General features: G+C 36.4%; 3 protein-coding genes across 5 annotated transcripts; 1 reads left to right on the plus strand and 2 right to left on the minus strand.

Moving 5' to 3' along the window:
• Positions 1 to 1,432: 1,432 nt before the first annotated feature.
• ubr7 (ubiquitin protein ligase E3 component n-recognin 7) lies at positions 1,433 to 8,042 on the minus strand. Of its 2 annotated transcripts, none has more exons than XM_073816533.1 (11): positions 7,719 to 8,042; positions 7,255 to 7,388; positions 5,599 to 5,659; positions 5,425 to 5,520; positions 4,639 to 4,692; positions 4,405 to 4,510; positions 4,180 to 4,298; positions 3,162 to 3,353; positions 2,865 to 3,045; positions 2,284 to 2,345; positions 1,433 to 2,191 (listed from the first exon to the last, which is right to left on the minus strand). In XM_073816533.1, exons 1-11 carry the CDS (start codon positions 7,848 to 7,850, stop codon positions 2,099 to 2,101), a joined length of 1,230 nt encoding a protein of 409 aa, XP_073672634.1. In that variant the 5' UTR covers positions 7,851 to 8,042; the 3' UTR covers positions 1,433 to 2,098. The 2 variants fall into 2 exon arrangements, with proteins under 2 accessions (XP_073672634.1, XP_073672633.1); XM_073816532.1 differs by having other exon boundaries at positions 4,399 to 4,510.
• A 1,425-nt stretch (positions 8,043 to 9,467) lies between these two features.
• Positions 9,468 to 10,861, plus strand: LOC141283343 (uncharacterized). Its single transcript, XM_073816626.1, has 2 exons — positions 9,468 to 9,671; positions 10,407 to 10,861. Exons 1-2 carry the CDS (start codon positions 9,476 to 9,478, stop codon positions 10,511 to 10,513), a joined length of 303 nt encoding a protein of 100 aa, XP_073672727.1. The 5' UTR covers positions 9,468 to 9,475; the 3' UTR covers positions 10,514 to 10,861.
• Positions 10,862 to 10,910: 49 nt separating this feature from the next.
• tmem251 (transmembrane protein 251) lies at positions 10,911 to 13,173 on the minus strand. Of its 2 annotated transcripts, none has more exons than XM_073816625.1 (2): positions 13,059 to 13,173; positions 10,911 to 12,625 (listed from the first exon to the last, which is right to left on the minus strand). In XM_073816625.1, exon 2 carries the CDS (start codon positions 12,608 to 12,610, stop codon positions 12,182 to 12,184), a length of 429 nt encoding a protein of 142 aa, XP_073672726.1. In that variant the 5' UTR covers positions 12,611 to 12,625; positions 13,059 to 13,173; the 3' UTR covers positions 10,911 to 12,181. The 2 variants fall into 2 exon arrangements, with proteins under 2 accessions (XP_073672726.1, XP_073672725.1); XM_073816624.1 differs by having other exon boundaries at positions 10,911 to 12,654; positions 13,059 to 13,163.
• Positions 13,174 to 14,184: the final 1,011 nt, after the last annotated feature.

The following is a 14,184-nucleotide window of genomic DNA, read 5'->3' on the forward strand; positions in this document are numbered from 1 at the left end:
CTCCCCAGCCTGGCACAAATGGCTCGATTAGTTCCAGGTTTGATGAAGGCCTGCCTTCCGAAAAACAATATGTGTTGTGATTGGTTAGCAGTCCTACTGCGTTGCGATCGTGAACAGCTTAGACAGCGTTTCAGTCCTGCCACGCCCCCTTCTAAAGCAGCTAGTTCTGTGTACAACTGTTAGCGCAAGCTAGATTAAAGTCATTCTTACATTTTAAATATGTATATTTTTCTTACAAAAACACATCGGTTCACTACAGGAGGCTATGATTGATCCCCCCGGAGCCATGAGGCACTTTTTATTATGGAGCAATGCACTTTATTGGACTTGTTTTGGACTGATGGAGAGAAACACCAGTCTATGCCGTTCTAACGCTTGGGAGTGCCAGGATCATTTTTAATATTACTCCAATTGCATTCATCTAAAAGAAGTCAGTCATATACACCTAGAATGCATAGAGGGTGAGTAAATAATACGCTACAGTAGTGTTGGTCCTATCGTCAGCCTGCAAGATCACCCATACATGATATTGTCATTATTAATTTGAATTTCCATAGGCGGGATTTATTTGAATGATATTCTAATGAGCTTTGTGAATATCCAGAAAATACTGCTGTGTAGTCCAAACAAGCCATTGGTTGTAGTTCTTGAAAAGGGATTTTTATAACTAAATATCTCCCTTTGGAGTGGACTTTGAGATTTGTAACTTTGTAGATGTTTTTATGCCCAAACATACACACCACACACTGGCTAAAATTCAAAAAGTGGAAAAGCATAATAGGACCACTTTAAAACTTTGTAAACCATAATCTCTAGCATCCGCTAGCTGTCATATGCACAAAAAATGTTGTAGGATTTTAATGTAAGCCAAGAGGAGACTCATTTGCTGTAAACAAAACTTGGTTCTCGCAAGACTAGCATATTCTCATTGAAGCTTACGCTATGTCTACATCCTATGTTATCTGCTGGAACGCCACTCACTCGTAAACGTGTGTACAATAGTTAGCGGAAGCTAGAGATTAGTTTTAAATATGGATATTTTTCTTTCACAAACACATCAATTCGCGTCAGAAGGCCTTTATTAACCCCTTGGAGCCGTGTAGAGCACTTTTAACGATGGATGGATGCACTTTATTGGACTTCAAAATCTCAACACCCATTCACTGCCATTATAAAGCCTGGAAGAGCCAGGACATTTTTAATATAACTCTGATTGTATATCGTCTGAAAGAAGGAAGTCATATACACCGAGGATGGCTTGAAGGGGAGTAAATCACAGGATGAACTACACCAAGTCTAATGGCCTTGATCAGTTTTTTACCCATTAAAATAGTGTAAAGCTTGATCAGTTATTAACAAAACTCTTAATTATTTAAGAAATCCAAGCAGTGTTTGTGTTCCTGGGATAAACAAGAGACATACGTCACAGGGCCCAAATGTATTACCATGTTTATTTCTCAAAGGTAGGACATTAAAAAGTAACAGAATCTACAAACAAACCAAGTTAAAACAAGATAAAATGAAGAAAGCGTTACTGGACAATTCACAATTGAAATTGAACAATCTGAAAAAGCGCTTGCGTAGGTTTATCTAAACAGATTTTTCCAATAGGCTGTAGAACTATTCACCCTGACATTTATGAATGTGAATATTTGCCATCTCATCAGAACAGAACAAATACTGATCGAGTCATGTGATTGTGACTTCCCCAATAGCCTTCTGTAAATAACGGCACCATTTTAAATTGCTTAAAAGAGAGAAGAGCTCCTGAGGATTGACTGTAATTCCTATTTCTGTGACATTATATTAGTGCTTTACCGAAAATCCATTGTTTTTAATCTTTCCATAATGCATCTGCACACTGAGAGCCAATCGTCATCTCAAACTCAAGCCCTGTTTTAAATGGCAGGATTACAAGAAAAGAATTACAGCTACGTCTTTGGAAACAAAACCATCATCGTCATACAGCACTATACAAGGTTATGAGGGCCTGAATTTGAACTGCATATTTATTTTACAAAACCAGGGGTGGCCTTGAAATGAACAGACTGGGTGGAAAAAAAAAAACGAAGAATTGGATGTAGCTGGTATGGGCGGTTTAACTGCAGTAATACTGGCCTGCGTTGGCTCTTCGTCTCTTGCGGCTTTGCTGCTGTTCGAAAAAATGACGGATGTCCTCAGGTGTCACCACCTAAACAAACAGGGAGGAGAAAATGAACACTAGACAGTACAAACTTGTGTTTAACTAAATCACACATTGAAAAAAGAAGACTGAAAGCCTACTTTTCCTTCTGCAGCAAATCGCTGAAGGTAGTCCTTCAGCTCTGTCTTCATGTCGTTATATTCTGAGGAAAAATCAAACATGAACATCACAGTTAAAGGGATAGTTCATCCAAACCCGCAAGACCTTCGAACATCTTCAGAACACAAATTCAGATACTTTTGATAAAATCCAATAGTTTTCTGACCCTGCATAGACAGCAATGCAACAGACATGTGCCCAGGCCCAGAATTGTAGTAAGGACATTGGTAAAATAGTCCATGTGATATCAGTGGTTAAACTATAATTTTATAAAGCTACAAGAATACTTTTTGTGCACCAAGAAAACAAAAATCACAACTTTATTTAACAATTCTTCTCCTGCGGTCTACGAAGGGTCAGAAAGCTCTTGGATTTCATCAAAAATCAAGAACAAAGGTCTTACAGGTTTAGAATGACATGAGGGTGAGTAATTAATGACAGAATTTCGATTTTTGGGCGAACTATTCCTTTATTATGAGTAGTTTGATTAGAGTTAGTCAGAAAACTAATTAGTTTTGCTTTCACACAGATAAGGACGATAGGTACCACTAAACCCACTAACCATGGATGATCTCCAGCTGCTGAACCCGATCTAGATTGTTAAGGGCCGACATCAAGGGGTCACGACCCTCAGCTCCACTCGCCTGTTCAGCCTGCTCTGTAGACTTGCCTTTGTTCTCATACGCCAGGACAGTGTCCATCTCATCCATGAGGAAAGACACTCCTGCATCTGTATAGAGAACCTAAGCAAAGACCAGAAACAATATTGTGTTTTTTTTGCACCTGAATGGTAGAGAATCGCTCTGTTAATGGGGAAAGCAGTATTATCTGCTCTGTAATGTAAGTCTTTGAGCTGTACCTTGCAGTCGGCACAGGTGCAGAGTTTTGTACGCCAGGCAGACGGCCAGAACACAGAGCCCTGCGGAGTCCGGCTCCTCCCGGAAGCCTTCATCTCTCTCAGTCTGCAACCCGAGCACGAACCCTCCTCAGAGGAACCTTCAGTTTCTTCCTGGTGTTTCCGTTTACAGGCCGATGTCCCGTTGATCTGCACCTGACGGCAGAGAGAAGGTCACTAAATCTTGCTCACTGATTCCTGTCTTAAAATTGTTACAATCATTTAAATTTCTCAGTCAGGCAGCTGAGTTGGCGATCTTGCTAAGAGCAACGAAACAATGTGGTGCAAATGTGGTTTAGCTCGATTCCTTCAAATTACGGCTTAATTGAGACAGATGACGCATATGAGATGAACCAAATCCCCAATGAAAACTCTTTCAGACATGCATCGTCTAAGAGAACTTCTGCCACCTTGTGGTGAGACTTCAAAACAAAGGCAAACGGTCTCTCAACAGCTTTAAATCATCACCCACAAGACCTTTGTTCATCTTCAGAAAACAAATTAAGATATTTTTGATGAAATCCGAGCTTGACAGAGCTTTCTAACCCTGCAACTGACACATTCAAGACCCAGAAAGGTAGTAACAACAATGTTAAAATAGTCCATGTGACAACAGTGGCTCAACCTTAATTTTATGAAGCCATTTTTGTTTTCTTTGCACACTCTCATAACTTCATGAAATTAAGGTTAAGCCACTGATGTCACATGGACTATTTTAACATTGTTGTTACTACCTTTCTGGGCCTTGAACCTGATAGTTGTGTTGCTGTCTATGCAGGGTCAGAAAGCTCTCAGATTTCATCAAAAATACTTAATTTGTGTTCTGAAGATGAGTGTTTGGAACAACATGAGGATGAGTAATCAATGACAGAACATTCATTTTTGGCCGAACTATCTCTTTAAATTAATCTGTCCGTAATAAAATGGACTGAGCAGGAATGAATGGAAAAAACAAGGACACATTACAGCAAACAGTAAGTACCTTCTCATCTCCAGAGCTCTTCGGGTTCTCATTTTTGACCTTCTCCTCTTCATCATTTTCTACCTCCACCTTCACATCCTCCTCTCCTTTGCATGGACTTACTTTTGTTATGGGAGGCACTGATGCAAACAAGACAGAATAAACCTTCACACATGTATAAATGTTCATACTAAATTTTCATAGTAAATATCTGTAAATGCAAAAGCAAAAAACACATACCATTACCTGCAATATGTGCAGCATAGTTCCAAAGGAAAGGTGTTTTGTTCATGCATGACTCGCAGATCATCTCTTGCAGCTCCACACAGTCTGGCACTGTGCAGCCTAAATGCTGAGAGAAACACACAGAGATGCTTTCAAACATTTTAACCTGAATATATTACGTTCCTCATCTACACAGACAAAGAACAGTAAATCATGTTCATGCCCTGCCTGACTGTAATCTGATTTGAAACTAACCCGACCGTGGAACCAGTCCTCACACGCGATACACTGGATCATCTCATCTGGAACCTGAAGAGAGAAAGCATTGTTCATGTATGTAACCTACTGTATGTAATAGAGTTTTTTCACAACGTGTCATCAATTGGACGTAAACAATGCCACTGATCCAAACGAAACTCAAAGCATATTTTTGCTGATTATTGCTGCTGAAAATGATCCCTTATTGTCATGTTTTGGGCTGTAATAATCGGTCAGACCGGGAAAAACATTTGGAGTACTTTAGACTGAAAAAAGTTATAACAAGAGTGCAAAAAACTGTCATTTGTGGTTGGTCAAACTAAACCTGGATTTCTGGAGCAAGAATCTTGACAACATTTATGTTTGTTCTTATCATTTCCAGTCAGGTAGGTGAAATATTAGGCTAATATCTTAATACTGCTGTATGTATCTTTACCACCTATTAACTTAAGTTTGTCAAAATATTGCACCCTTCCCTGCTTACTAATTCCGTCTCTATATGATTTAGCAGCTTCCACACTTTTTTTGTCCATGGTTTAGACAGCATAAATTAGCAGAACAACGTATTCAGTAGTACATTAACTGTGCAATCCATGCCGCCGTTTACATCTGAGTATCGCCAATATGGCCATGCATTCGTGTAACTGACCAAACCGTGACGCAAGTGCAAACCCTCTATATAATAGTGACTCTACTATTCAAAAACCTGCATCTGAATATGGATTCATAATTAAAAAGTTACAATATACAACTATAGAATGCTACTCAATTGAAACACATTACCTCGTCCTCTGGATCTGGGTAGGGTCTGTCACATGTGCAATACAAGCCAAAGAAATTGTGGCTGTATTTGTTCCCTGAATTCACTTTTTCTTTATCCTGCATAACAGAAATTCATCAAGTTAGGAAAATAAAAACGGAATGACAAATTCAAACTCACAGTAAAATGTATCTTACCGCAAATAGCTTGCACTCCTTTTCCCCAAACTTGTCATTTCCACAATCACACCGAAAATTCCTGTATTTTTAATAAGGATTAAATAATATATCACAATGCCTCTGCAAACAGAATTTAAAGTAGGACCTGTGTGTAATTCAATCTAAACCATCTAAGAAAACCTGATCCCTAAAGTTTTAATTCATCCAGATCTCCATTTTTTTTTAACATTAAACCACCAAAACAATAAAAAATATGTTTTTGTGACAGGTATCACTCACGTCTTCACTCACATTGTTTATGATGCAGCCAGTGCAAATAAAGTTGAGGTCAAACGTTTACATACTCTTGCAGAATCTACAAAATGTGAATTATTTTACTAAAGTAAGAGGGATCATACAACATGTTTGTTTGTTTTTTATTTAGTACTAACCTGAATACGATATAAAAGATGTTTACATATAGTCCACAAGAGAAAATAATAGATGAATTTATAAATATGACCCTGTTCAAAAGTTTACACGCACTTGATTCTTAATACTGTTGTTACCTAAATGATCCACAGCTGTGTTTTTTTGTTTTGTTTAGTGATAGTTGCTCATGAGTCCCTTGTTTGTCCTGAACAGTTAAGAAAAATCCTTCAGGTCCCACAAATTCTTTGTTTTTGTTTTTAGCATTTTGGTGTATCTGATCCCTTTCCAGCAATGACTGTATGATTTTGAGACCCATCTTTTCACACTAAGGACAACTGAGGGACTCATTTGCAACTATTACAGAAGCTTCAAACGCTCACTGATGCTTCAAAAGGAAACACACCCGGCATTAAGAGCCGGGGGTGAAAAACTTTTGAACAGAATGAAGATATGTACATTTTTCTTATTTTGCCTAAATATATTTTTTAATTTAGTACTGCCCTTCAGAAGCTACAAAAGATACTTACATGTTTCCCAGAAGACAGTCTAATCTTCAAATGTAAGGTTTCACCCCGACTCTGAATGCATTGTTTTTCCTTCTGGAGCATCAGTGAGTGTTTGAACCTTCTGTAACAGTTGCATATGAGTCCCTCAGTTGTCCTCAGTGTGAAAGGATGGATCTCAAAACCATACAGTTATCGTTGGAAAAGGTTCAAATACACAAAAATGCTGAAAAACCATCATAGGTTTTCATCATAGGACCTGGAGGATTTTACTGAAGAACAGCGAGCAGTTTAACTGTTCAGGACAAACAATGGACTCATGAACAACTATCACTAAAAACAGAAAAAACACAGCTGCGGATCATTCAGGCAACAACACAGTATTAAGAATCAAGCATATGTAAACTTTTGAACGAGGTCATTTTTAAAATGTATCTATTATTTTCTCTTGTGGACTATATGTAAACATCTTTTATGTGAAAAATGACCCCTCTTATTTTGGTAAAATAATAAACATTTTGCAGCTTCTGCAAGGTGTAGCCTAGGTAAACTTTTGACTTCAACTGTACGTAAAGGAAAACACATCTAAATAATCTTACTGTCATACAAATTAGACTAATTAATATGCAAAATGTACATGGAAACTCATCAGAAGACCAATCAGCCTCTGCTTAAATGGGTTAGAGCAGCAGAAAATGTACCTTCTAACATAATATCACAGTTTGAGTGGTAATTTTAGATGGATTGTGGAAATATTCACCTCTTGGTATATAGCTCAAAAAGGTCATGGCCTTCATGGCACTTGTAAGAACATGCCAGGCAGATGCCAGCTGGCTCTCCTCCCTTTGGTGTGCACGTGTTGCAGGCATACAGAGCTTGACGCTTCACATATCCCTGTCAGGACAAAAAAAATCACCTTGTTTTCAGGATATTAACGTATTGTCTTTTAGGAATATGGATGTAAATACAGAACATCTGCTCACAGGCAACCTGCTTTATCCTGCTATTATCTGTTTGTAAGGTTTATTTCCAACAAATAGATGCAGCATCGACGCATCAATAATAATGTTTTATACTAAAACCCAAATCAAAACAATCCTATTAAGATTTTAAAAGAATTAACGTTATGTTGAAAACCAAGATGAAACAGGCTGTGTTGAGGTACAATCCGCATGCTAAAAACGGATTATAGGAATAGTCTGCGTTTACATAAAGATGTCAAACCTCTGGATACGAGCATTTCTCTGAATCACTTCCTCCAAGAACAGCGGAGGCTTCGTTCTCCAGTTCTTCATCCTCCTCTAAGACGTCCACCAGAGATACAGTAGCCTCCTCCTCTCCATCATTTGCCGCCATCCTTGAAGAGACGAGTGCAAAAAAATGTTTCTAGTTCCTGTTCCAGGGCACGAAACGAGTCACGAACTAACTCGACTGTCAACGAAATCACCTTTTACTGAAGACAGCGGGCCCTCTGTAACAAAACTAAAGGAGAGATGTGGGAAAGTGTCATGCAATTTGACATTACCCGAACAAATTCTCGGGATTAACTGTGACAATAACAAAACCAATGCTGCTTCCGGTTTATGCAAATACAAGCTGTTTTGGCGGGAGAGTTGCGGGAATTGTAAATAGAATTTATTATTTCAGAGCTTTTTGTCTGACAAATGTGTATTAATACATGACACCCACATTACCTCAGTGATTCTGGATGAACATAAAAAATAGGAATTTTCGCAAAAACAATTTGATAGGTCGAAGTTCAAAGGGTAGATTAGTGTTGCCATGTCCACGTATTACACCGCTCATAATTAGTTTGTCACTTATTGGTGTGCTTTTTTGTTGTTGTTTTTTTTTTTTTTTGCATATACCCTACCAGTCAAAAGTTTTTGAACAGTCAGATTTTTAATGCTTTTTAAAGAAGTCTCTTTTACTCACCAAGCCTGCGTTTATTTGATTTAAAATACAGCAAAAGCAGTAATACTGTTAAATATTTCAACCATTTAAAATAACTGCTTTCTATTTGAATATATTTTAAAATGTAATTTATTCCTGTGATCAAAGTTAAATTCTTAGCATCATTACTTCAGTCTTCAGTGTCACATGATCTTTCAGAAATCATTCTAATATACTGATTTGCTGTTCAAGAAACGTTTTTTATTATTATCATCAATATTTTAAACAGTACATTTTTCAGGATTCTTTGATGAATAGAAAGACCCAAAGATCAGCATTTATCTGAAATAAAAAAGCTTTTGTAATATTATACACAATACCATTCAAAAGCTTGAAGTCAGTATTATTTATTTATTTATTTTGGTAAAGAAATTTAATTATTTTTTTTAGCAAGGATGCTTTAAAATGATCAAAAGTGAGGATAAAGACATTTATAATGTTTCAAAAGATTTCTATTTCAGATAAATGCTGTTAAAATTAAGCTTTTCAACATAATAATAATAATAATAAATGTTTTTGAGCAGCAAATCAGAAATAAGTTACATTTGAAAATATATTCAAAAAGAAAATAGCTGTACTTCGGATCAAATAAATGCAGGCTTGGAGAGCAGAAGAGACCTTTTTAAAACATTCAAAATCTGACTGGTAGTGTATATTTAAAAATACTTCCATTGTCTTCCATTACATTCATGTTTGTCTTTTGTTACAATAGTTAATTTGCTGCATGTTGCATTGGAATGACCAGTTGTATAGCTATTTTATTATGTATAACTATGTTTTTGTTTGTTGACATACACTACCAGTCAACCGTAGAACTGCAAAAGCAATAATACAGTATTTGAGCTATTTTTGTAAAATTATATAATTACTGATAATAATTCTAATATTTTGAAAAATGTTGTAGTTCAGCCTGTAATGTATTTCATTCTATTTTATAAATCATTAATTAGATATTCAATTTTTTTTAGTCCATTTTGCGTGGTTTTCTTGTAAGATCTGGCAACCGAGTTACAGTGTGCATCTGCAATATGGCAGCGTGCGAGCTGAAGGGAGAGCTAAAGTACCGAGATGGACAGACAAATCCGGTTACAGTACAAGTAGATGGCAATTTGAAATCACTGATAACTGGCATCAAGAAATTAAACGCTGAGATATCAGAAGTTTTGACGGCTCTTGTTGAACAAGAAAGGGGCTCAACGGAAAACAACAAAGCAGATGTAGATGGTAAGCAGCTAACGTTACAATGAAGACTGGGTCGTTTATGGGAAACCAACAAACTTAACAAACAAACGTAAAATAAATAAAATCATACAATAAAGTCTACGAAGGTGGCTAAAAGTCTCCCCTCAAATGCCAGTGAGCTGCTTAACTTTATTGATATTGCGTTCTGTCACTATGCAAATGTGACACTGGACCACAAAACTAGTCTTAAGTAGCATGGGTATATTTGCAGCTATAGCCAAAAATACTTTGTATGGGCCAAAATTATCTATTTTTTAATGCCAAAAATCATGTTCCATGAAGATACTTTTAATTACCTACCGTAAATATATCAAAACTTACTTAATTTTTGATTATTAATATGCATTGCTAAGAACGTCATTTAGACGTCTTTAAATGCAATTTTCTCAATTATAAATTTTTTCAGATCCAAGATTTTCAAATAGTTGTATCTCGGACAAATATTGTCCTATTCTAACAAACCATACGTTTATGGAGAGCTTACCTAGCTCAATTAAAAAAAAAAAAAAAAAGACCCTTGTGACTGGTTTTGTGGTCCAGGTTCACAAATATGTTAAGTAGTGTCCCAATTGTCTTCAGTTTATTTTCTTACTAACTTTAAAAATTATTTATTACTTCCATATTCTTATTACAGTTAAGTCATTTTCGGTCAATTCTGTCATATTTATTATTTTATCTCATTTTGTGAGTTCTTTCTGTTTTTGAAATGCATTATAGATGATGAAGAAGAGGACAGTGACGAAGAGGAGAGTACCACAAAAATGGCCACCAAAAAGTCAAACTCAGAACCTCCAAACAAGCGGATAAAGACCTTGCGGTCATGATATTCACAGCGGTCTATATTTTGTAATGGCCTTTATTACATAAAGATGTTTTGTTACATCAATACATAATCTCTTCAGAAAAACCTTTATGTCAGCCACAAGTTTAAGACAATGTTGCCTTATTTTGTTCCAATTTTTGTTCATGTATGTCTAAGTTATTTTCCATACCTTTAGATTCCTCTAAAAGCTGAAAGCATAACTGTGTGAAGGGAAAATTGTTTGGTCGATACATGTTTCCTGTTATAAAAAGTTACAAATTGACAGTGGTTATCAGTACTTTAGTTTCCTCAGCTAACAGGTAATAATAAACCACTGTGCAATAAACTGGATTCAAGCTATCCCATAAAACGTCTGAGTTTCTGATTGGGAAATCAAAGAGTTTCAAAACAATACACACTGCACATTACATTTCTTTATTGATTTTTGTCAGAATCCAGAGTTGTTTCAAACCACAGTGTATTAAGATTGCAACGGAAAGTTAACAAATACCCATTCAACATTATAAATTCACAGTCAAGCCCTTTTAGACAAAAAACGATTTGCCTTTTTTGAACATTTCAACAAATGATGAAAATCATCCACATGTGACCAAAGACGTCATCACCACAAAGTAAATCAACACATTCAGGTCTGCGAAAAGTTTGAGACACAATTTCTTGTTCCAGACTCATTACAACCTACCACACCCAACAAGTCTAAATAACCTTTGCATTTCATATGAAAGATACGATTATTTACGCTGTAAAGTGATGCCAAAATCTCTCAACAGTAAGACGTGAGATTGAGATCACAACCATTCCATATAGACATGAATATGAACATTTTCTGAAACACAGATGTCATTTCTCTGAGGACACTTGATTATCACTATGATACATGATAACACAAATAAAAGAATTGGAGAAAATACTCTTTCCATCTCTAGAGCTGACAAGAAACCATACTTGAACAAAGAGTATCCATCAAATTTTTTTTATACAAAAGTTTCTTATTACACCGTCCTTTGTTCCTGCCTTGAGTGCAATTATATTCAAAACAAATGGAAAATACATATGTCGTACCGCTGTCAGCAGTTGTCTTATTTTCCACTGGAGTTGAGAACAAACGCCTGGAGCATTAAAGTGACACTAAAAATCCATTGGCCTCAGTACTGAAATGTTAACGGTCCACATTTTTATTCATCTTGATTTATAGTGAATCTACCCACCATTAGACGTGTAATTCAAGTAGCTCAACAAGCATCTCCACATCTTGGACAATGGCTTACTTGCCTCCTTTTTAGGCTACTTAAATTTCATTCATCAAATTTCACTATAATTATAAAAGTTAAATCAAGACAACGCTTCTAAAAAAAAGTACCGTAAGACTGAGCTAGACATGGAAAATACTTCTGGATCCTATTATAAATCTACAAGACTTAAAACACAACAATTTTGCCATTCAGCTTGAAAGAGTATGAAACATCACCTATAGTCTATTTTCTTTGTTGCTGAAAATACACAATAAAAACTGGTGTGGAACTGCAAGTGACTTAAACAATTAGTTGTTAAAGAAAGCACTCAAGAAAAAGAATCCTAAACACATTCCCCTTTTAATTCCTACATTTATGAATGCACTTTTGTATCACCCAACCCTTAAGACACCAAACTGTATGGTACCAAAATCTCTTTAAGTGTCAATCAGCTGCAGTCTGCTGATCTGATTGGAGGCCTTGGCGAAAGTTTGGTGACGGTTGCAGAGAACAGCAAGGCAGATGGGCAGAATGCAGTATCCTATAGTCTTGGGGTCCGCCCTTGTGCAGGAGTAAAGGAATAGAAACACCTGGAGGTAGGGAATGAGGAAAATGGTGGCCCACACCCAGAAGGGCAAGAGGAGAAGTCTTGTTTTCAGAGTCACCATCCATGAGGTTGAAGATGGGGAAGAGGAAGAAGCATCTCCCGACCATTTCGCCTGCGTTCCAGCCGCCTTTTCTACTTGTGCCAGCGCAAGTCGGTTGTATGTTTGGCTGATCTCAAAGATGTAATAGACTGCAGCGACGCTAGCCAACAAGTAGAGTCCGACACCTATCCACCCCATCCGCTGGCGGAAATTCATCATTCTCCATGCTCTTCTCTGGAGAAACAAAGACAGAAATGCAAGCACTGACAAAAAAAACAAACATTTATGTGGTTGTGAAATCATGTGATCACTTTTGAAGTTTCAGAAAATAAAAATTAAAACAGCTAAGCTTAATCTATAAACTATTACTGTTGTCAAATGATTGTTAAACATACTAGGAAATATTTAGTTATATCCACTTAAAATGCAACATTAAAATATTTTAAAACATCAAAACATTAGCTTCTTTGATGTTGTACGAAACGCTTTCCTAAACCATTCATTCTAAAACTGTAGCATTAAATAAACAAAGAGGAAGTCCTTCAAACACAAGACACCTCACCATCTGGAGATTTCTCAAAGCTGTTGACTAGCACTGTTGTTTTATTATAGTGACACGCCCCTGTTTTATCGACTAAACACATGATTCTGACTGAGCGTTACTTACTGTGATCACACGATCAATCCATTTTGCGCGGTTTTCTGGACAATATGTTTCTCAAGCTAAAACACACAATGCTGTCACAGGATTGTTGTCATAGGACTCACTTCCTGGAATAGCAACATCCGGGAAGTTTCCTTTGAATCTTCGCCGACTTTATTATTAACCTCGCAAAGGACTCTACTGCCCCCCAGAGCACCTCTGTCATATATACAACACCAGATATTTTAATATATGTTGTAACCACTGCCCTATAATAGATAATGTGGTTGTAAAACGGTTGACGGCTATAACACCAACAGTTTAACCAAGCACAAATTCACTACAGTGGTCAAATCACTATCATACATGACAGCAGCAGTTGTTGGACTGTTGTAAAATTAAAAGAGATTTAGAGCACTAAAACAATTTTGAGATAAGAAAAAGAGTAATCTCCATATCCCTAAACAAATCCTTCACAGAAAACCAGCCTTCTGCATTTTTACATTTTCTAAAATATATAATTTTGTGATTTAGCCTATTTTATTTTGTGATTTTTGCTGCTTTTTAAGAGAAAAATTTCCCAGAATGTCAAACTTCTTTTCCAAGACTTGTAGGGACCGTACATTTGTGACCCTGGACCACAAAACCAGTCTTAAGTCGCTGGGGTATATTTGTAGCAATAGCCAAAAATACATAGTATGGGTCAAAATTATTGATTTTTCTTTTATGCCAAAAATCATTAGGAAACTAAGTAAAGATTTTTTGTAAAATTCCTACTATAAATATATCAAAATTTAATTTGATTAGTAATATGCATTGTTAAGAACTTAATTTGGACAACTTTAAAGGTGATTTTCTCAATATTTTGAATTTTTTGCACCCTCAGATTCCAGATTTTCAAATAGATGTATCTCGGCCAAATATTGCCCTATCCTAACAAACCATATATCAATAGAAAGCTTATTTATTGAGCTTTCATATGTATATATCTCAGTTTTGTCAAATTTAACCTTATGACTGGTTTTGTGGTCCAGGGTCACATTTGGTCTACATACACTATATTGCCAAAAGTATTGGGACACCCCCTTCTAATGAAAAGGTTTGACTACTTACTAGTGATTTCCATACAAATCTTAATGTTTAAGCATGT

Source organism: Garra rufa, chromosome 13, assembly GCF_049309525.1.
Source record: "Garra rufa chromosome 13, GarRuf1.0, whole genome shotgun sequence".
In the NCBI taxonomy this organism is placed as follows: Eukaryota; Metazoa; Chordata; class Actinopteri; order Cypriniformes; family Cyprinidae; genus Garra; species Garra rufa.

What these genes read in the sequence shown, in the direction of transcription:
- LOC141283343 (XM_073816626.1), top strand. Translation starts at nt 9,476, where the DNA reads ATGGCAGCGTGCGAGCTGAAGGGAGAGCTAAAGTACCGAGATGGACAG. An exon ending in CAACAAAGCAGATGTAGATG is followed by an intron (nt 9,672 to 10,406) that starts GTAAGCAGCTAA and finishes AATGCATTATAG; the next exon opens with ATGATGAAGAAGAGGACAGT.
- ubr7 (XM_073816532.1), bottom strand. Translation starts at nt 7,850, where the DNA reads ATGGCGGCAAATGATGGAGAGGAGGAGGCTACTGTATCTCTGGTGGAC. An exon ending in AGAAATGCTCGTATCCAGAG is followed by an intron (nt 7,389 to 7,718) that starts GTTTGACATCTT and finishes TTGTCCTGACAG; the next exon opens with GGATATGTGAAGCGTCAAGC. An exon ending in AGGACTGGTTCCACGGTCGG is followed by an intron (nt 4,511 to 4,638) that starts GTTAGTTTCAAA and finishes TGTTTCTCTCAG; the next exon opens with CATTTAGGCTGCACAGTGCC.